The sequence below is a fragment of the Epinephelus lanceolatus genome, chromosome 12 (assembly GCF_041903045.1).
Source record: "Epinephelus lanceolatus isolate andai-2023 chromosome 12, ASM4190304v1, whole genome shotgun sequence".
Lineage (NCBI taxonomy): Eukaryota > Metazoa > Chordata > Actinopteri > Perciformes > Serranidae > Epinephelus > Epinephelus lanceolatus.
Genome location: NC_135745.1, coordinates 32,353,983 through 32,375,415, shown reverse-complemented (window position 1 = coordinate 32,375,415; position 21,433 = coordinate 32,353,983). Strand labels below are relative to the sequence as shown.

At 42.9% G+C, this 21,433-nt stretch overlaps 1 protein-coding gene across 1 annotated transcript in view; it reads left to right on the top strand.

The window, feature by feature from the left end:
* The window catches only part of ece2a (endothelin converting enzyme 2a), a 140,808-nt gene extending 129,632 nt beyond the window's left edge, over positions 1 to 11,176 (top strand). The window contains exon 4 of the mRNA XM_033650074.2: positions 8,693 to 11,176. Within this exon, the coding sequence (XP_033505965.2) occupies positions 8,693 to 8,986 (294 nt within the window). The 3' untranslated portion in view covers positions 8,987 to 11,176. The remainder of the gene's footprint in view (positions 1 to 8,692) is intronic.
* The last annotated feature ends 10,257 nt before the right edge of the window (positions 11,177 to 21,433 follow it).

Here is a 21,433-nt window from a genome sequence, read left to right as displayed (position 1 = left end):
GAAAAAAGAGATGAAGGCTGTGAGATGTGGTTTTAAGCTCAAGAAAAAAGATTATAAGTGCACCTTGAGTTTTCATACTTACCACCAAATACCAGGTCATGAATGAACTTTCACGCTCTGTGCCTATTTTCTCCCTCAAGCATCGTGCCATTATGAATAGATCAGTGTTGATGCAGGAGAATTGGAAAGAATGACACTGTGTGCTCTTATTGCCTCAGGAACCACCAACATACCTTTTCAATCTCAGATGAACCCAGATTACGTAACCTGAAGGTCCCGCAGAGTGATATCAAACAGTAAGAAGTGACCACCTGCCACACTGTCCTCATCTGACCACCGTAGACAATCAGTTATCTCATGTACAGTATCTTTAGGCAAACCTGAGCTCAGAGAGGAGAGAATGATAATAAAACCCAGATAAAAGCGGATGAATATTATTGCAGTCCAGTGAGGACAGGAAGACAAAGCAATGAATAGGAGAGATTGAGGACACACACCTGGAAGACGAGAGCCTACAGAGCGGAAGAAATGTCACTCTCCTGGGATCGACAACTTATCTTCTCTCTGACTAACCCCTAAAGGTCAGGCGGGGACTTGGACTGACATACACAAAGTTAATATTTGAAAGATTTAGAAAAGCTTAATGGTTTCTCCCTATACAAAGAGTGTTTTGGTCATGTCTGCAAAAGTCATTTCTAATGAGGTGATCACAAAAAAAAAGCTATACGCTGTTGTGATAATACAGTAAAAAGTTGATTGCCATGTTAAGAAATGTAAAAAATAAGACTACAGTAGGAATATTAGCTAGGTAGACTCACAAGTCAGTCTTTAGACGCTTTGCTTAACTAAAGACTGATGTCTTTCTCCCTGATTTTGTGTTTAGATGGGCAGATACAATTTCAGATTTTCAAAAAACTCCCTACATTGCAGAACCAATAGTAAATCCGCAGGACGGTCCTTCGGTGGCTCGCTGAACTCTTGTGCTCGTAAACATAGTCCGACTAGAAACACGTGTAGCGATACAAAATGGCTCAAGTCACTGTAAGTCCTTTATTTCCACAATCTTGTGGACTGAGCACACGTTTGATAAAACAGAGTTAAATCTCTCGGCATCCATTTTCAAGCTCTCTGTGTGTTTGTGTCCTTGCAGACGAGAAAAGGGGGTGCGCCCATTTCCGGGAGGGCGTGTCCTTTTCAAAAATGCAAGAGGTGTTGTTTTGTTGTCGGCCGTTTTTGTGTGTTAAACACACTTTAGAAAGGAGTGTCCCCAGACTATCAGAAGGCGGAGATCTCTGATTGTCTGGTGGCGAGACTATTAGCTAGGCAACCTAGTCACTAGAATGAAAGTTGGCATTGTAGATTTCTGCAAACCCCAGATATGTTACATGTGTATGTTTCATATGTTGCAGATTTGCTCAAACTTGATGTTGAGTGATGTTTTAGTTTTTTTTATTTTATGTTGTGACAATCCTGTGGTTAACATGTGGTTAGGTTTAGTCACAAAAAACACCTGGTTAGGGTTAGGACAGCTGGCAATGTCTCAGTGTTTTGTTAAAAAATGGCCAGGTTGGTCGCCACAAACATAGCTGGAAATGCCCTAACATCTCAATAAAAAAATACCCAGTTCTTTAGCCACAAACACGGCTGGAAATGTGTCAATGTCTCATTGAAAAATACCCCATTTGGTCTCCCCGAAAACAGCTGTTAATGTCCCAACAGCTCGTTAACAAATCTCGGTTTGGTCACCACAAACATGGCTGGGAATGTCCTGACATCTTGTTAAAAAGTACCAGGTTTAGTTGCCACCCGTTGCAACCCTAACCCTAACTCACTGTTGAAAAATATCCTGCTTGATCACCCCAAAAACAGCTGTTAATGTACCGATAGCTTATTAAAAAATCTCGGTTTGGTTGCCACAAACACGGCTGGAAATGTTCCATCTTGCTAATAAAACCTGGTTTGTACACCAAAAATACAGCTGGAAATGTCCTGACATATTGATAAAAAAAATACCCAGTTTTGTAACCACAAACACGGCTGGAAATGTCTTGACGTCTGGTTGAAAAATACCTCATTTGGTCTCCCCAAAAACAGCTGTTAATATCCCGACAGCTCATTAAAAAATCTCTGGTTGCCACACACATGGCTTGAAATGTCCTGATGTCTCATTGAACAATACCAGGTTTGGTTGCCATAAATATGGCTAGAAATGTCAAAGTGTTGTTCAAAAATACTCAGTTTGGCTTCCACAAACACGGCTGGAAATGTTCTGTCTTGTTGAAAAATACCTGGTTTGATCGCCACAAACATGGCTGGAAATGCCCCAACATCTCGTTAAAAAATACCCAGTTTGTTATCACATACATGGCTGGAAATGTCCCAACATGTACAAAATACCTGCTTTTGTCGCCACAAACATGGCTGGAAATGCCTTGAAATATCATTAAAAAATCTTATTTTGGTCGCCACAAAAACAGGTGGAATGTTCCAGCAGCTTGGAAAAAAAATCACAGGTTTTGTTGCCACAACTAGACTGGAAATGTCCCAACATCTTAGTGCAAAATAGCCATGCTGGTCACCACATACATTGCAGGCAATGCCCCAACATGTCGTACAAATACCCGGATTTGTTGCCACAAACACGGCTGGAAATGTCTTGACATCTTGTTAAAAAATACCCAGTTTGGTGGACACAAACATGACTGGAAACAACCCAACATCTCATTTAAAAAACGGCAAGTTTTGATGGTTGGTTACTCATGAAAGACTCAGCTCATACGCATATAATCTAAACTACGTCACTTTAGAAATGTTATGAAAGGTACAGATGTAATGTATCTGTGGTTTGCAGAAATGTACAATGCCAACATTTTATTCTGGCGTCTAGATTGAGCCAAGATCAAAAGTACCACTCTGATTAATATACAATAGAATGATTGTTATTACAGTATTGTTAAGCATCTTAAAATGGCAGTGGGATTACCTGGAATTCCTCATGGGGCTCGAAACTCCGTATCTCATATTACCACTTTGTTGCAGTGCACTCAAGACAGGTCAGGTCACTTCGACACAAGCCTCTGACACCACCCTGAATAATTCAGGAGAGGACATGATGCTGTGTGTGTGTGTGTGTGTGTGTGTGTTTTAGCGAATCATGTTGTGTGGGTGTGGGGTGTGTATGTTGAGGAATGGTTTCAGTGGAGTGTGAGTGTGTGAAGATGGGCACTAACAGAGTGGTTTCCTCTGTCTCACTTGGAGAAGCCCTGTGGCCCACATAGGATCAGCTTACAGATGTCGGACTGAGAGTGGATGTTGAAAAACTGACTCAGTGTTTCGGGGATGCCATTTCCTTACTCCAGTGTTTGGGTGTAACAGTCAGTGAGCCCTCCTCCAACTATTGATTTAGGTCGGAGACGCTACATAGACACTTTGTGCATTATTAGATACATTATATGAATTATAGCTTCTCTACAAGTCCTGAAATGACCTGTTATTTTCTGTGTAAATCAAACACTTGTTTATCTGTAGCATTTAGAGCACAACATCATATTCACACAGACGTGCCACTGCCAATCCTCTATCATAGTAATACCAGCACTCTGATGTGTGGGTGGATGATTTACATAGTGCCAGAGCTGCTGTTGTAGTGTGCATGCTGATATACATACAGAATGTGTATGAATATGACTCACCACAGTCAATGCATCATTCTCCTCCTCATAAGGATTTCCTGTGAAATGCATACATGCATGCCCATGCTAAGTGTGAGAATCTCAGTCAGTAATGTATCCTGCAAACACTTAATGTGGGACTAGGGTAATGTGTGATGTTGATGTGTATCAGTTTTTCTAAAACGGTCTATAACACAACAGACCTGACTACCAGCCTGGCTTACAAGCACTCACTGTCATAGCCGAGCTGTTTGCTATAGTTCAGTGTCGTCTTGGGTTGCAATGACGTCAGGCCACTGGTCACCGGTGACATAAGGCTCTGGAGTTACACTGCACAGGTACACAGCGTGCACCCATACATCTCAGTGTCATGAATAATGGCTGAAGGGGTGAAGTCAGGATGCACTTTGTTCTCCCACTCCGGTTTACTCGCTCACCAAAGCCTCCTGAGGGCTCCACCTGTAGTGTACTTTGACTTTTTTTTAGCTCCAGCTATCTGACATAAGACATGACCCTCTGAGGAGACTGTCAGAGTTTATTTTTAAAGGAATACTTCACCTATAAAACGATCATTTGTATATCAGTTACTCACCTTGTGTTATGCTGAACTTGTGAAGAAAACTTTCTCTCACATGCCCCTATGGTGAACGAAGAATCCAAAAACAGAGTTTATACTGCAGCTCATGCAGTATAAACCCAGTCCCACTTATCCAGTCATATGATCAGTTTAAAACCTTACTATCCAAAATACTTAACACGGAAATTGCTTTTAAAAAGTCAGGAAGATCAGTGTGACGTGCATGCTGACAAAGCACAGGGTAGCATCACAGAGAGGACAGAGACGGAACTGCTAAGCCACAATTATGTTGAATATCTCAGATGTGATAGAAGCTAAGTTTGACTCCTTCCTTCAAAAATGTTCTTATATACAAACATTAAAGTAATAAAATATCTTGGAATGTCCAAGGGTAAAAAAAGATAAGGATAAAACACCTATCTCTTCAGTTCTGGTGAGATTTTTTGCCTCTTTTAGCTCAATATTTTGTTTTATAGCACACATATCACGGATGTATAAAGATAACCTAGCCGACATGTCTTTGGACTGTGGGAGGAAGCCAGAGTACCTGGAGGAAACCCAAGCCTACATGGGGAGAACATGCACACTCTACACAGAAGGGCTCCCCCACTCTGGGTTCAAACCAGGTGCTGTGAGGCATCAATGCTAACCACTGCTCCAACGTGCTGCCCCAAATGTTCAACTTCCCAGGTATAATATTACCCAGATCTTCTGCATCATTGGGCTCATAGAGCAAGCTCACTGGAGACTTTTGCAAGCTGAGTGGCTAACTTCCAGTTAAGCCCTCTGCTAACCTGAATAGTGATAAAATGATTTAATCATGCGTCTCTTCTAGACTTTTGAAATGTTATCGGACTGAATGGATCAAATCCTGATGCCGAAACGTGCCATTTCCTGGGGAAATCTGGAAAGCTTTAAAAATGTACGCACTGATTAATAGCTGTCCCTTCACAAGGTAAGTCCATGGGAAAATCTTTTTGGGCCCCATGGCATCACATGACAGACCCAGAAGTTGTAATTCCACGGTGTGGCCACTTTGTCATATTGGCTTCAAAACCCAGCACTGTTCCTGGGGGCTGTATGGTCCAGAAAGGGAGAAGTCCAGCACTTGTTTAGGCTACTGTAGTACAAACATTTGAGTTAGGGTACCAGTTAGCTTACTGCTGTCAAAATCACCACAGTATGCCTTTCACCAACCCCGAAGCTGTTTGATACATGTTGTATTAATGTATGTAGTACTCATAGAAACCAGATAGGTGGCGGATTGATTCAGCGAGCAGTTAGCTTATACTGTGCTATGCTGAGATATTTCTTGACCAACAACACCTGGCTATATTTGGTTAAGGAACAGTTAAGATATCTGGACCACCTTGAAAAGTAAAAGCAAGGGTTTTTAAAAATAAACATGTAATCCACTCCATTTTTTGTGAGCGTCACAACTTCAACCCGAAATTCTTTCAACTCTCAGCCATGTATTTGTCAGGCACTCCCTAATCTCGATCACCCTCACATCTCTGTGCATTAAATTTTATCCCATATTCACCGACCCCTCCACCCTTCCTCTCGCTTTTCCTCCGTGTCACAGTGGAGAGTGAATAATTTATGTTCGAGCTGCTTGCTGGTGGAGATGAATCATGTGAGGAGAGCAGGATACACGTGCTCATCTCAGAGCGACTCCTCTCTCCAGAGACTCCAGGACAGAGTAAAGGGGGGAGCCACTGTGCTTCTCCACAGCTTTACTGTACAGACCATAACTGCTCCGTCCTGGCTACATGACATTACCATCCCAGCTTTCATGACAGTCACACGTGAGCTCAACACCGGTTCCCCTGCCTTCAAAGCCCGGCACTATACATCCATATACTGTATACAGCGTGTGGCATTAGGGCTTCATGAATAACTGTATGTCATAAATAATGTCTCTAGAATAGTTTTTACATGTTTATATTTAATGAACTGATCCCTAGGTACAGTAGGTATCCACGTGGTGTTGATGGACCATATAACATTTCGAATCAAACAAAAACCTCCTAAATCAAGCCTCACCTACTTGCTATTTCTAGAGCTTTCAACCCTATCTCACAGATCTTCATCAGTGGATAGAGTTTACTCAGTTGTCATGGAGATGCTCAGTTTTCTTTACAAATTGTTGTAACCTAGTTTTAACATCTTAAATGTTTATTAAATTTTCAATAACTGTACAAAAGTAAAAGTGGGACAAAGCCATTGTTTTAAGTCTTGGCTCTTGACGTCTAAAGTCCCAGGTCAAAACTTTAATTTTCTGGTCCTGAACAAGTCAGAACATTAGCAATGTTCGGCTAGCTTTACTGCTGGCCACTGACAACAGACAACTAATATTAGAAACAGCCGATTGTTGATTTTTAAAGAAAACATTTAGGCCACCACCTGGCACAAAGCAGCGCAACTGTCATTGCTAGTTTCAACACAGCTGCCATTTGTGTTAAGTGTGCTTGCACCTGCTGGTGGGCCCATGGGCCTGTGGGTCTGAAAATGAAGTGTGGTCAGGCACATTGTTGGCGTATTGCTATTTTGAGGCATCAGAAAGCAACTGCTCCATTAACAAACAAAAACCTGGTCTAAAGTCAGAATACCGCGGCGTTTTCCTGCTTTTTAAAGGGATCATTATTCAGAGAGTTAGATGCACATAGGTGGGTCCACAACCTGCTTACATTCTGCTTGTTACACCCAGAGGGATGTGCAGATGGGTGAAATAACACATCATTAATGAGGAAAATATTTAATTACATTCTCTAAAATGTGAACATAGCGGAGAACAGAGCAGAGCTGCTGTCCGACTCCCCTTTTAAAGCAATGCTGTGACTTCTGTGTCCCCTTTTCACATTATAAAAACAGTCTTCAGTTTTGCTGCTTTAGGGTGCTTTCACACCTGCCCTGTTTGGTTCGGTTCATTTGAACTCAAGTTCGCTTGCCCCCTAAGTGCAGTTCGTTTGGGCAGGTGTGAACACAGCAATCGCACCAAAACAACCGGACTGAGACCTTCTTGAAGAGGTGGTCTCGGTCCGGTTACAAATGAACTCTGGTGCAGTTGGTTTGTGGTGAGAACATGTTCCAACCTGGATCTGAACCAACTGCAGTCACATGACACATTGTTTGGGTTAAACATGAGCATGTTACAGTCCTGGAGGATTATTAATGTGCGCCTCCTCCTGTACTGCCTTAATATGCACGACTCGAGCCGCGCCTCGTTTTCAAACTGTATGGTTTGACTAAAATGAACAATGACAGCAATATAGTCCACGATGAGCAGCGCTAAAATCAACCTGCGTAGTTGTCCCTCCATTGTGACATTAGAAAGTGTCACATTTATCATACAAGTGTACTCTTCCTCAAGGTTTTGTTAACTTCATGGACTTTTATATGTTGGAAGTCATTACATCTCCATCATTTGTTTCTGAGCCGCATGCTTTGCATGTTACAATACGTTTGTATGTCATACTACAGCACAGTCATTTTATCTGACTGTGATAATCCGAGGTGTCACCTTTCGTCTGCCAACATGTACTGCCTCCAATTAAATCTGCTGTTTGCCTGCCTTCATTCTCTAGCATCGCATTAGGGACAATATGTTGACCCAGTTTAGGTGTTTGATGCATGAAATACACAAAGTTTGCAGCTCACTGCTCTGTAGATTCTGTCCCTCCACTCCCACACACACTTCTGTCTCTGGAGAAACTCCCTGCCTGAGTCAAACTCAATGTGTCTCTGCATGCTTGTGTTGTGTCAGTTTTCACATTCTGTGTGTGTGTGTGTGTGTACTCTTGTTAGCCTGAGCTCTGCAGTCCTCTGAAGCTTACTGTGTCCTGATGCACACGTGCAAGTCACACAAAGGATCAACACACTGGAGTGTTGACGGACCCAGAACAACAATTATTCATATGGAGGGACCCTCACAGTTTTTGTGCTGTCACACCGCATTATCAGACTGCGTGGCTAAGCAGCCGGTGCTGTGGACTGAAAAGCTCGGTGCTTAATGTTTGCTCTGGCGTACAGAGATGCAGCGCCATGTGCTTGACTGGAGAGATGCCGATTTGAGGGAATTTGGTAACTGACAAAAGTGTTTGTTTATTTGTCAAACATCAAGCACTCACAGAGTTTATTGTGACTCAGATTCACATCTAATTTACAAGATTGTGTCTCCCACAGCACGGCTTTACCTAAAATACCTAAAACCTTTGCTGCTGATGCATTGTCAGCTTTTCATATTCAGTTACTGAGCATATAAATAATCATTGCAAAGCCAAAGTTAGAAGGCACAGTGATGGTAACCATCTCAAATGATTCAACAGCTCTGGCTGCTCAGGCGGTGGTAGAGGTTGCTGGTATTGATGGTGGGAATTCAAATGATGCGAGTCTTGGTGATTATGTCCTCTAATACTGTCCCTTCTCTTTATTCTTCATCCAGATTAGTCGCTGCCTGAAGCCTGGAGGACGCTTCGTCTCTGTAACCTTCGCCCAACCCCACTTCAGGAAACGCCTCTATGCTCGAACAGAGTACAGCTGGTCGATTAAGAAGTTCAGTTATGGTGAAGGCTTTGAGTATTTTGTGTATGTAATGACTAAAGGAGAGGAGCTTAGCCCAGAAGATGCAGCTCTGGAGAAACAGCTACTGGAGGACACCAAAGCTTCACCTAACAGGTTCGCCACAACACAAGCTGAGGATGAGGAAGACTTCCTGTTTAATATTAACGTGACATAACTGGATAATCTAAAGGAATCTTAGGGATGCATTCCCACTGAGATTTAAAAGGAGGCTATATACTGTGATAATGGCCTTAGAAACTCAAACTTCTCCACTCTTACAAATACAACAGAACCTTCTTCTGTAACTCCAAAATCCGACCTCACTGTGATTGTGATTTTTTAAGAATTTTGTATTTTTAAATAATTTTATAGATCATTTTCTTACAATAACGATTAGTGTTGGGCCAAATATCCTGTATTTTCAAAGAGAACGAACTACATAGTAACGGTTGCCAGGTTACCATTTGCAACCATTTTGAAAAATTGGCAACCAATTCTTGGCCTTTGGTTGCCGTCAGTGGCAACCACTTCAAACATACACCGATCAGCCAAAACATTAAAACCATTGGTGGGTGAAGTGAATAACATTGATCATCTTGTTACAGTGGAATGTTCTGCTGGGAAACCTTGGGTCCTTGCATTCATATGGATGCTACTTGATCTGCTCCACCCACCTGAACACAGTTGCAGACAAAATAAACCCCCTCATGGCAAAGGCATTTGTCGATGGCAGTGCCACCTCCAGAAAGACAGTGCACCATGCCACATCACAAAAACTGCTCAGGCATGACCCGAGGAATGGGACAAAAGAGCTCGAGGTGTCGATCTGACCTCCAAATACCCCACATCCCAACCTCATTGAACATTTGAGGGATGTGCTGGTACTGCAGAGGTACCCCCGATCCACAGTGGGTGCTTCTTGGACCGGACTTGGCTCTGACATGGACACAGGCATGGACACAGGACCTCTGGAGGGTGTCCCTTGGTGTCTGGCACCAGGGCGTTAGCTTCAGATCTTTTGAGTCCTGTGGGTTGTGAGGTGGGGTAACAGCATGCCCCACAGATGTTCACTTGGTCACTTAATGGCATTTGGCCATGTTGTCGAGCTAGTTTGCCGTCTGTGTCAAGTCAACATATTCTTACTCCAACCTCGTCACATATTGACGTTTGGTCATGGACTTTCCACGTCCACATGCGACGTGCAAGATACCCTGGGTGTGTTGGTTGTTGATGTTCTGGGACACCGTTTCAAGTTCTGCCTGTTACATGCATTGTCTTCTTTCAAAATACCGTTTTCACAGAATATTTAATGTTTACATACAGTCTCTTTCAAAATAAACTCACTTCTTTGGCACAACAATGCAAATTGACTTTTGTTTTTACTTCAACAACAAACACACATGGTTTGGTCTAGGCAACAAAAACATGTGCTTAGGTTTAGGAAAAAAGAACAGGGTTTGGCTTTAGAATCTTTCACCATTCTCTTGGGTGAAAGTCGGGGTTTGTTGGACCCATCCACCACCCCTCCTGCCTGCCCCAGTCGGATTTTCGCCACCTTAACTTTCATCCTCGTCCCACCGCATTTCCCCCTGATGCTGGCATCGCTAAACCATAACTGCAACCAGCTGCATATCATGCTGATGTTAAAGGATGCCTTTTGCCGTTGGTTTCTGACGCTGCAAGTCACTGCCCAAGCCCCGGATTTTGATGACTTCGGAGTGAGACTGGGCTCGTCAAGTAGCAGTCCATTGGTCACTCATTCTACAGCAGGAAATGGCACTTCAAAATAAAAGCTCTGTGCCGGAAATTCACTGTACTTTAAAACAGAGCGTGTTTTTGACGAACTTGACACATTTGCAAGTCACTTGCGGTCCATTCAGAATGGACCCACGACCTACTTTTGGGACGTGACCCACGAGTTGGAAATCACTGCCCTAAATAACTGCATATGTTGGAAAACAAAAACCCACGCAAGACTCTTTGACTCTTTTTAATTCTCTTGTCTATTGTTATCATCTAGTGTTTTGACAAAAGGTCACCTGCATGTGTGAAAAGACTGTCCAAAGTGACCTTGGCCCTTTCCCCTCCAATTACCTGTCAGTGTTGAAACAAATACAGAAAATATAACTTCCAAAATACAGAGCACCATCAACTTAACAGACAGAACAATGTCAAAGCAGAGTTTGTATTGTTTATACAGTCAGTTAAATTGTGATTGCTATTGAGTGGTTTGTAGCAATGGTTAAGTGTGACTCATCATGTTTCTGCCTGTGTCATAATTTTCTAAAGCTGCTACTATCAGCCTCTGTTCCAGCGCAGTTCATAATGGAAACTTTTATCTTTCATAAACCAATTTCACATCCCACTGTCCTTAACTGTTCTGTCGGCCTGTATATCAGAAAGATTCAACAGCCTCCGATTCTCTGGTGCAGCACAAGCCTGCCAGTGTTACGCAATTTGCAAGACAAACTGGCAAGTCTAGACACGGTACATAACAGCAGCACCGGCCTGCATGTAAAGTCAGTGTTAAAGTCTATTAATATGTCAGTCAGAGTCTCCACTTCTGTTGGGGTTGTCTGCACCCGTCCCGTGTCTGCTTTAGATTCCAGACAAAAGCTGCTAATGGAGATATGCTTTGTGTGTTTAACACACCTGTCAAGCACGCTGGCGCTGCGTGTGGGCACATACACATGTACGTGCAAGTAATAGCCCACCCCTTGCGTGTTATTTGTTGAGGAAACATGAGACGTGTCTCGGGCCCTGTGCTCTGCTGCTTAAATTTAGACCTGAAAGGGAGAGAGAGAGACGGGCATGAAGACAGGCAGCGGGGCTGGTGACTGGAGGGGGGACCACATTGATAAAGTAGAAATCATTTATTTTTAATTCTCTACTGAGATCTAATTACCGCCTATTTTTAAGACTTGGAAAAAAAAGGTGTGTGATTTTTCAGATGGCTCGTCTTTCGTTCTCTGATTTTCTGCTGGGGTAACATGGCAGTTTGTTTAACTTTAACTTTGATGGTGACAAAACAGTCTCACCACAAGCTCTACTTACTAGTTCTAAAGCTTTTGATTGTATCACACAGTCTTCCTCAGCAGGTGGAGTCAGACCAGTCTTGAACAGAGGCTGTATGAAAATAATGGACATAGCAACAATGCTGTCGCCCATTGATTTGTGGATTGGTGTTTTGAAGTCTCAAGTCTGGCATTTTGGCCGTGAACTGACCCGAGGTGACCACATTTGAACGAGAGAGTGGAGTTGTGGAGGAGCAAGTGACCGATCTAAACATGCCGAGACACATGCAAAGCTGCAGACCACTACAGAACTCTGTTCGAGACCAACAAACACCAAAACATCGTTGTGTCCCCCGCTCTGATTGTGCCACCAAAACAGGGCTTCTTAAGCCCAAACATTATCTTTTTCAAACCAAAAAGGTAACCTCAGTAGGTTGTCAGCGGTAACCTCCCTGACAACCACCTATGTGCAAGAGCGTTCCCTAAAAAAAAAGCAATACTGTCCATGGGCAGGATGACAGGCAGGTGCTTTAATGAACACTGGCAGAAGTAAAGTGAGCTTGTTGTTGCATTTTGTAGCAAGACATTGGAAGTAACTCAAATTACCAAAAATTTCATCATCTTAAGTTTAGTGGAAATGTTTTCCCAAGCCAGGTTTTTCTTATGATTGTCCTCCTTTCTGCTTTCTTGTTGCATGCTATTTGATCAGCTAAAACCAGACGACAACCACAGTTAGGTTCAACCGATGAAGTGTGTGGCAAAGGGAAATTGTGGGCAGCAACCGCTTACCGACTTATCAGTGTCATTTCTGTTTGTCATTGATGCTGCTTTGTTCTGTTCCTGGGGGGGTCTTTGCTGTTGCTCTCCTTGCCTTCGGCTTTCTATGTAGGCGCATGGAAGGGCAGGGAGGTTTGCTCTCTCTGTCTCTGGCTTTCCTTGTTTACACATGGAAGGGCAGACAGGTGTGCTCTCTCTGCGTTAGGCTTTCCAGGTAGGCGAGTGGAAGAGGCTTTCTGCGTAGGCCTGAGGAAAGGCAGAGAAGCCCCAGAACAGAGCCATACTGCAAATGGAAGTAAAGTTTTCTTTGACTAAATCGTTCCTGACTAAACTACAGTTTTTTGCAGTTCTTTGTTGCCTTCATTTTTCAGCCGCGAAGGTTACTGCTTGGTCTGGACTTAACTTTTCAACCCCCACCTCCCCTTTAGTTACTGTTGCTACCCTTGCTGGGGAGCAAATTTGCTGTTTTATGGTGAGACTGTTTTCATCAAGTACTGTTTTCAAATTCAAGACAGAACTTTTAATCTTTAATCTAAATCTGTTGTGCTCTGACCTATAATGAAAACGCTGACAGAGTATTTCCAACTATTGTATATTCTCCTGTTATGTACATACACACTCAAAAATGCACACAGCACACACACTGTTGCACACATTGAAATGTATCACTATCAGACAGTGACGGCTTCAATCTCAACCACTCTGTATCTATCCCCCCCAGACCCTTTGCATTGTCTCTGTGTAAACCCCATTGGCTATTATCTGGTTTCCATGGTGATGATTGGGTGCAATGCCCTGACTACCTGAACAGGAGGGTTAAAAAAAACAACAGCCTGGCACCTATTTGGCATGGCAGGGGGATGACAGGAGGTTATGTAAGTGGCAGTGGGTTTGATATTGACAATAAAGGCTTAGGGGGTGCAGAGCAGCCACACTGCAGCAGTGGGACAGAAAAACATTTGATAGATTCAACACTCAGCGTGGATGCGTCGAGGTTGGGCACATGGAGAGTTAGTTTTTCTGCTCTGTTTTCCCACAAAAGTATGACGCAGTTTCCCCACTTTCTCCTCAGTCGGACGAAGTTTAGTGTAACTTTAATGACTGCTTTGTCAGTGTGTGAATATATTAAAATTCAGCTGTTGTTTTTTGGTAAATTCGGTCTTCAGCCCTCTTGGTCAGACTGACTGATCTGCAATGGCAGAGACCCCAGTGACAGTGAGATTTAACTTGACTGGACTTAAGTTACATAACCACAGAGCAGGGCGCAGGCCTCACGCAGGAGAGGTTTAGTCATCATTTTCTCCTTAACACAAACCTTTTCGTCTTCAGTGCAGTTTTTTTTGTCTCTTCAGCTGATCACCTGAGTCATCCAGGTGTCTGAGGCGATGATTTAATATAGAGCGCTGTGTATTTATGTGAGATAGTAGAGCCAGAATTTTCTCTCCTGCTGCTAATTGTCCTCCATGCTCTGTTGCCCAAGGGCAGCAACAACACTAATATACTGCATGCTCAATGCCTTTCTCCCTGTCTTTCTGTCTCTCTTTCACTCTCAGTCACTCTTCTCACCACCACCACCACCCTGCCCTCTCTGTCTGCATTGATTGGCCCTGAGTGCTTTGCTGTGTGGGTGGTATGTGAGGGCTCATGCAATTCAAAAGGTCTACTGCATGCTTTAACCAAACATCTCTTGGTTTTATCTGCCTCATTGTATGTCTTTGTGTTTAAACTGAATCACGACACAGCAATTCTGCCTGTTTGTACCCCATTGAACTGTCTGCTTATACTGCAGCTTCACTCAAAGAATCCTCTGTGATTCTTTAAGGGACATTCTCGTTTCTTACAACCAAGGTCTTGTTTTTGTAGTTTTTTTCTATCGGTAATAAGAAAAAACATTGTACTGACAAAGTTCTTTTCTGAGATCTGGGAATGCAGCAATGTTGATTAAAACATGTCCAATGGGGCAAAAAACACGAGCAGACAATTGTGCAGGTTTACTGTAGGGGCAGCAGGCTGAGCAAGGTACTCCAACTGTCCCTCGCTGCAGCAACACTTTCCAGCTCCTCCTGGTGGATCCAAAAGCTTTCCCATTCCAGAGATATATATAATCCCTTCATTGTGCTCTGGGTCTGCCCTGAGGCCTCCTACCAGTTGGATGATCCCAGAAAACCTCCACCGCCCAGGAGGCATCCTGATCAGATGCCCAAGCCACCTTAATGGCATAGGAGCGGTGGCTCTACTACGAGCTCCCTCCGGATGTCCGAGCTCCTTGCTCTGCCTCTAAGACTAAATCCAGGTACCCCACACAGAAAACTTATTTTGGTCGCTTGTATCCAAGAACAGGTCGCTACCCAAAGCTCATAACCATGGGACCATGGCTGCCTGTCCATCTTACCCTCCATTTTACCCTCATAAACAAGACCCTGAGATACATGAACTCCTTCACTTGGGGCAGTGACTCTCTCCTAACCTCAGAGGGGGCAATCCAGAATTTTCTGGCAGAGAACCATGGCCTCACACTTGAAGGTACTGACTCTCGTCCCAGCCGCCTCACACTCAGCTGCAAACCACCCCAGGGCATACTGGAGGTCACGGACTGATGGAGCCAATAGAACCACATCATCTGCAAAGAGCAGAAATGCAATAAGGTAAACGAACTGGAAATTCTGAGAACATGAGACACAAACTAAAGGCCTGTAGCAAGCCAACCTCCAATTAAAAAATGATTGAATTATATACATTGTGAGCATTCATGAAAAGAAAAATTACATTACTATACTTAGATAATATGATTTTAAAACCACATTTAAGGATCCTGTCAGTACCAAATTTCTGTATTGCAGTTCCATTATATTCTGTTAATACCGTAATACTTTACATGGCCAGTACCTGGAGTGTTCAGGTGGCAGTCTTCATGCTAGCAGATTGAATCACTAATGCTAACACTAGCTTGGCTATCCCTGTTGTCATAAGCATGGATGTACTGAGAGAACTGGATACAGAGTTTGTGGTGGGGACTCGGTCAATCCCATGAAAGTTGCTCAGTGGCTCGTGAATCCAATAACAGTTTGACATCGGGGTATGAAACTACCTGGATCTTCCACATTGTGGTGTACATAGAGAAAGCAAACAAGCATTTCCTGTAACTCTACTTCCCCGCCACTCAGGCTTGGGCTCAGGCATGCTACAATAAATGACAGTAGTGAAATTACTTTAGATTTGGCTATCAATGAATTCTACAACTGTTATGACCTAATGGTTATATAAGTCCTATTTAAGGGTATTGGAAAGTTTATGTATCTCAAAGATATTTATCCACTAATTTACAGAAGTCTCTTTCACAGTGTAAGCCTATGATGGAAGTCTTTTGGGTCCCACGGCATCACATGACGGATCCGAATGTTGCAATTACACAGTTTGGTCACTATGTCAAATTGCCTTAAAACCTAGCTCTGTTCCTGGAGGCTTGGTCATGAGACCCTCAGTCTGCAGACCAACTCCCTCTATCAACCTTAAACTACCTCATTTAGTTTCAAACACACACAAGCTTTATTATCAGTTTTTAGGGTTGCTCGCTTTTGGTTTTCACTCCAAATGAAGTGGTTCCCGACCTCATAAATCTGAGGTGATTAACAGGATAGAAGAGGATATAAAACATATTTCCTGTAGGCAAAATAATGTGTAACGACTGTTCCCTTAAAATTCCCATTTTTTGTTAAGTACCAGATTGGTGTACTCTTTCAGGCTTACAGAAATCATTCAAAATTGAGATTTGATTTGATTTGATTTGAAAATATATGATGGGTAGTAGTTATGGGCAAATCAATAAGAATATGGCCGAGCTTTGATAGTCTAGAATTTTCCTTTAAAGGACTACTTCACCCACAAAATGACCTGTTGTACATCAATAACTCACCACATGTTATGTTGAATTTGTAAAGAAACCTGTTTTTATTGCAGGACTCCATGGTGAACGAAGAATCCAAAAACAGAAGATTCTTGATGAACTGAAGTAAAAGGAGTCTGCATTTACCAACAGCAAAACTATATCAAAACATACATTTACAAACACACACAACTCATGCAGTATAATCCAAGTCTCATTTATCCTGCCATATGCTCAGTACTTCCTAAACACATGCATGTTCACTAAACCTTACTATTTTTAATACTTCTGCGTGAAAACTGCAGCTGCACCACTCATCCGTGCCTGAGAATGTTTATGCGGAAGTGTTTAAAATAGGAAGGTTTTAGAAAAACTGCACGAGTTTGGGAAGTATGGAGCATATGACAGGATACGTGACAGTTGTATTATACTGCACGAGTTGTGTGAGAGTTTGTAGAGATATTATGATATGGTTTTGCTGTTGTGATCCCCTTTGAATTCAGTTCATCAAGAATTTTATCCTTTCTGGATTCTTCGTCCACTGTGGAGGCATGCCAGACAAACAAAGTTTACTTGTCAAATTCAGTGTAACACGGGGTGAGTAACTGATATACAAATGATCATCTGGGGGGTGAAGTATTCCTTTAACCTACAGCCTGTGTATTCAGTTGCTACAGACCAGCATAAACACAGTAGGGTGGAGGGAATCACCACTTATCATCGTCAGTGGAAACCAATCTGCATTAGATGTAGTGAGGACTAAGAGAAAGCGCTGCCTCTGCTTTCAACAGCGCTGTATATCTGCCCATCTCCCTTGGGGCAGCGTAATGGCATAATATACTGTATGTCGGGCTTATGTAACTGGAGGAGGAATATTAATGGACGTCCACTCAGGACAGGGCCAAAGTGGAATCAGATCAAAGCTCTTTGTCCTCACTGCACATGCTCAATTTGAACCTCGAGCTGAGCGTTGCTGCTGTGAGCTGTGTGTACGTGTATGTGAGAGATAACAGCACAATAGCACTTAACATTTACAGTGGTCTGCTTTAGCATTGTGTTTGTTTTGCACCCGAATGTCCACATGTCTGTCATGCTTGTTTTTCCATCCAGTCTTTCGGTGTGGTTACATAGTAACTGTCCACTGGGGAGGCATCTACAGCATGTCTGTGTTGACCCCAGCATGGCCTGCACACCCAGCCCATCTGCCAGGTCAGGACACAGGAGCCCAGGTTACGTCTACAGCTCCAGCTCAACTAACCTCTGACCCTGGAATTTGCCAAATGATGACTGCATTTACGTCTCATCAGAGAGTTGTTGCCTGAGATGTTCCAGTCAGATGTCCGACATTAGAATTAAAAGGATAAATCTGGAATTATTTTATCTTTGAATTATTTTTGGTTTCATTATATCCAACCAAAAATGTGAAGCCATTATAAAACACACAGCTGTGACCACATAACAACAGTATTACTGCGCCAATTATCTGTTGATAAAAATGTCAGATTTTGTTGTGACTTTTGATTTAGTGGGTGTGCTTAGTGTGGGTAAGCTGTTGAAAGAGATGGACAGAGGAAGAAGATCAAAAAGAGGAGAGAGAAACTGAAGAGCTGGAAACATCAAGAATCAAAGCCGGGGTCGTTAAACAGACTATGTGGTCTGCTCGCTGTTTTCAGACCTGCGCTGAGAACGATCTGGCTATTGATTCTAAAACAGTGCTTAACACACCCAGTAAATCAAAATTCACAACAAAATCTGACATTTTGAAACAACTGCCAGTTGGTGCAGTAATGCTGCTGTAATGCAGCCACAGCTGTGTGTTTATAGAGTGTTTTACAATGGCTTTGAACATGGCTCAGGAAATCATAATCAAGGACCCAAACTATCCAGGCACTGCACTCCCCTTCGTGCCTAACAACCAGAGGTCAGACCAAGTTGTTGTTTTGCACCACAGAAGGCCCGCCTCTAAAATCCGATTGGATTTTAGAATATAAATGTTAAACGCTGCTTTCTTTATTGTAATGAAGCAATAGGTCATCCGGCACAATAGACTGTTTCAAGATTGAATCCTTAAAAATGAGTTAGCATTTTTGCTCTTCTGGATCTCTTGTCTCAAAGTCAGTGGGTCTTTTGAACAGACTGAAAAAAGGTCTGTGGTCAACACAAGCTTAAGACACTTTCACATGTTGTTCTGTATGTGGACAACAGTCCAGCAGAGGCACTTGTTTGTAGGATAAAATACCTTTAGGGTATTGTTTGGAAGATAAAGTAACACCAGTGTTTTTCTTTAGCCCTGCCACCTCTCAAATGTCTTGAGATGTTTAGATTTCAGATTATGATGTAGGATTGCTGGATGCTGCAGCGTTACTGGAAGCAGGACTTGAATAAATCACTGTAAAAGTCACATGTTCACAGTCACACTAGTGACAGGCAGAGAGGTGTGGTGGAGCAGAGCTGATACGAGTCAATATTTGCCCAAATATGTCAGTCCGGTTCCGGCCTACCAGGACCACCCATTACTGTGAAAAGTGTAATTGTCCATGACCGCAGACAGCTACACACGCACACACACAGACGACATCCACAACAACAACATGATCGATAGCACTATGTGTTCATTCAGTGTGGTGCTGATGTTATCAGGACAGTCAATAATCTGTCTGATGGGAATGCGGTCGGTTACACTGATGACGCTTTGTTGATGTTCTCTTATTAGAGCAAGGAGCAATTCAGAGTCATATAAGGCTCGATGTTAAAGCACTGCTGTCAGAACACGTAGCTTTTTATAGATGTGTCCTGATACTGTACATGCTCTTCCAGGCGATAAACAAATCTGTCATCTGTAGCGTGATTTCCAGGAACGTTTTACAGTCAGATTACAAGGAAATGAAATTCTATTGGGTTATCAGTGCATGTTTGTGTACCAGAGGTGGAAGAGGGGTGGTATCAGCTGACATAATTTCCTGACTGACACTGTTGGCAAACATTGTTGTACAGTATTCTTCACTTTTTCTTCACTTTCACCCAATTTCACACATCTGTTGCTGTAATAAAAAGTGATGCCCAGCCGGGGTAGCTGTACCTCAGGGGGTTCCTCTGCAGTTACCAGGAGGCACTTGGAAAGACTGTGGAGTCACTCAGCTAATATGAAAAAAAACAACAGATATATTTGTGTTTGGGAGAAAAGAAGATCTTTAGTATACCTATTGTCACACAGACCTAACTATAGGTGTGTTAGTTTTATTATATGCGTAAACTGAGACAGTTCAGAGTGGACAGACATATGTTGGTAGCCTGGTAAGACCATCCTGATGACATGAGCTCAACATTCTGTTTCACTGTCTATCATTCTGGCCTCGGTGCCGCCCAAAACACTTTCAGTGGCCGTGATCACTCACTTTGGCAGTCAGCCTCCTTCAGCCAATCAGTGGCAAAACAACAATGAACACTGGATTTGTGCCACTGAACAGTGCAGCAACAAATTTAGCAACTTATTTACTACTTCAGGGTAAAAGCAATGAATATATCCAAATGCTGAGTCCATCCTTGTCTCTTCTTTTGCGCCGGCACCAGCTGGGCCTTGGGCAGGACATCACTGAGCATCCTTCTTGACTGGACCTTCATTGAGAACTGTTTGTTAATGATGTTATGCTACCAATTTGTATAAGCAGACAAGAGATCCGGCACAGTTAGGTCGGTTCCAAAAGTCACACAATAACACAAACTAACTGCCCGATCAAGGGGCAGTGGAAAACCAGAGACTTGTTGTGTTTTGTGGAGTATAATGACGTGTATGAAGTCTTTCAATGTAGTCTGGTGGCTTTGACAAAAGCATAGCATTGCGGCATCAGTTTCCCGTTGTAGAGAGCTGTCTGATGGCAAGGTAAAGTCTTGAAAATATTCTGTGTACATGTAAAGTGATGTTGATTTGGCCCCCAAATGTGTTGGAACAACAGTTAAACGTCTTTCCCTCCAAGAAACTCCGCCATTGCATACTCTTGTTCCTGTTTAATCGTTGTTATCAACTCTATTTGTGCAATAACTTCACTTATTGCTCTCTCAACTTTAATAACGTTAGAGTCACCACTTGCTGCTACGGGACCTGCCATTATTGTTCTGCAAGCAACAGCCTGCATTTTACGTCATCATGGGGCAGCAGTAGCTCAGCAGCTCAGTCCATAGGGACTCGGGTTGGGAACTGGAGAGTCTCTGGCTCAAGTCCCTGTCCGGAGCAAATGTGGAGTATGGACTGGAAGCTGGAGAGGTGCCAGTTTACCTTCTGGTCACTGGCAAGGTGTCCTTGAGTAAGGCACCAAACCTCCAACTGCTCGGGATGCCTGTCCACACAGCCCCTCCTACGTCTCTCCATTTAATGCATGTATAAGTCCTGTTTGTTCGTGTGTGAATATGACAACAGAGTGAGAAAATTGAAGTTCCTACAACGCAGTTCCTGATTGACAGTTTATGTTGTCAACAACTGTGCGGATCTCTGATTCCTGGAAAGTGTTTGGGGCGGCAGTGGAGCCAGACTGATAACAGACAGCAAAACAGAATGTTGAGCTCACGTCATCAGGATGGTGTCACCAGGCTAATGTATTGGTCCTCTTCTACTGTTGCCTTGTGGAGAGCATTTTGACTTTCTGATCTATTAACCGGTATTTTTCGTTGCTGGTGAATAATAACAAACAAAAACAAATTGCATAAGACAGCAAGAAAACAGCATGAGAATGACCTCTGAGTCCCGAGTGTTGAGGAAAGGGCAGGCAATTACTAACTATCTATCTATCTATCTATCTATCTATCTATCTATCTATCTATCTATCAACTAGTTTGTTTCTGGAGAAAAAGAGAAATGGCTCTGTAATTGGAGCCCGACAGTGTGCAGACCTCATTTGTGCCCTGCGGTGAAGTATTTGTCTTCCACATGAGCATTTTCACCGTGTTTTTCACG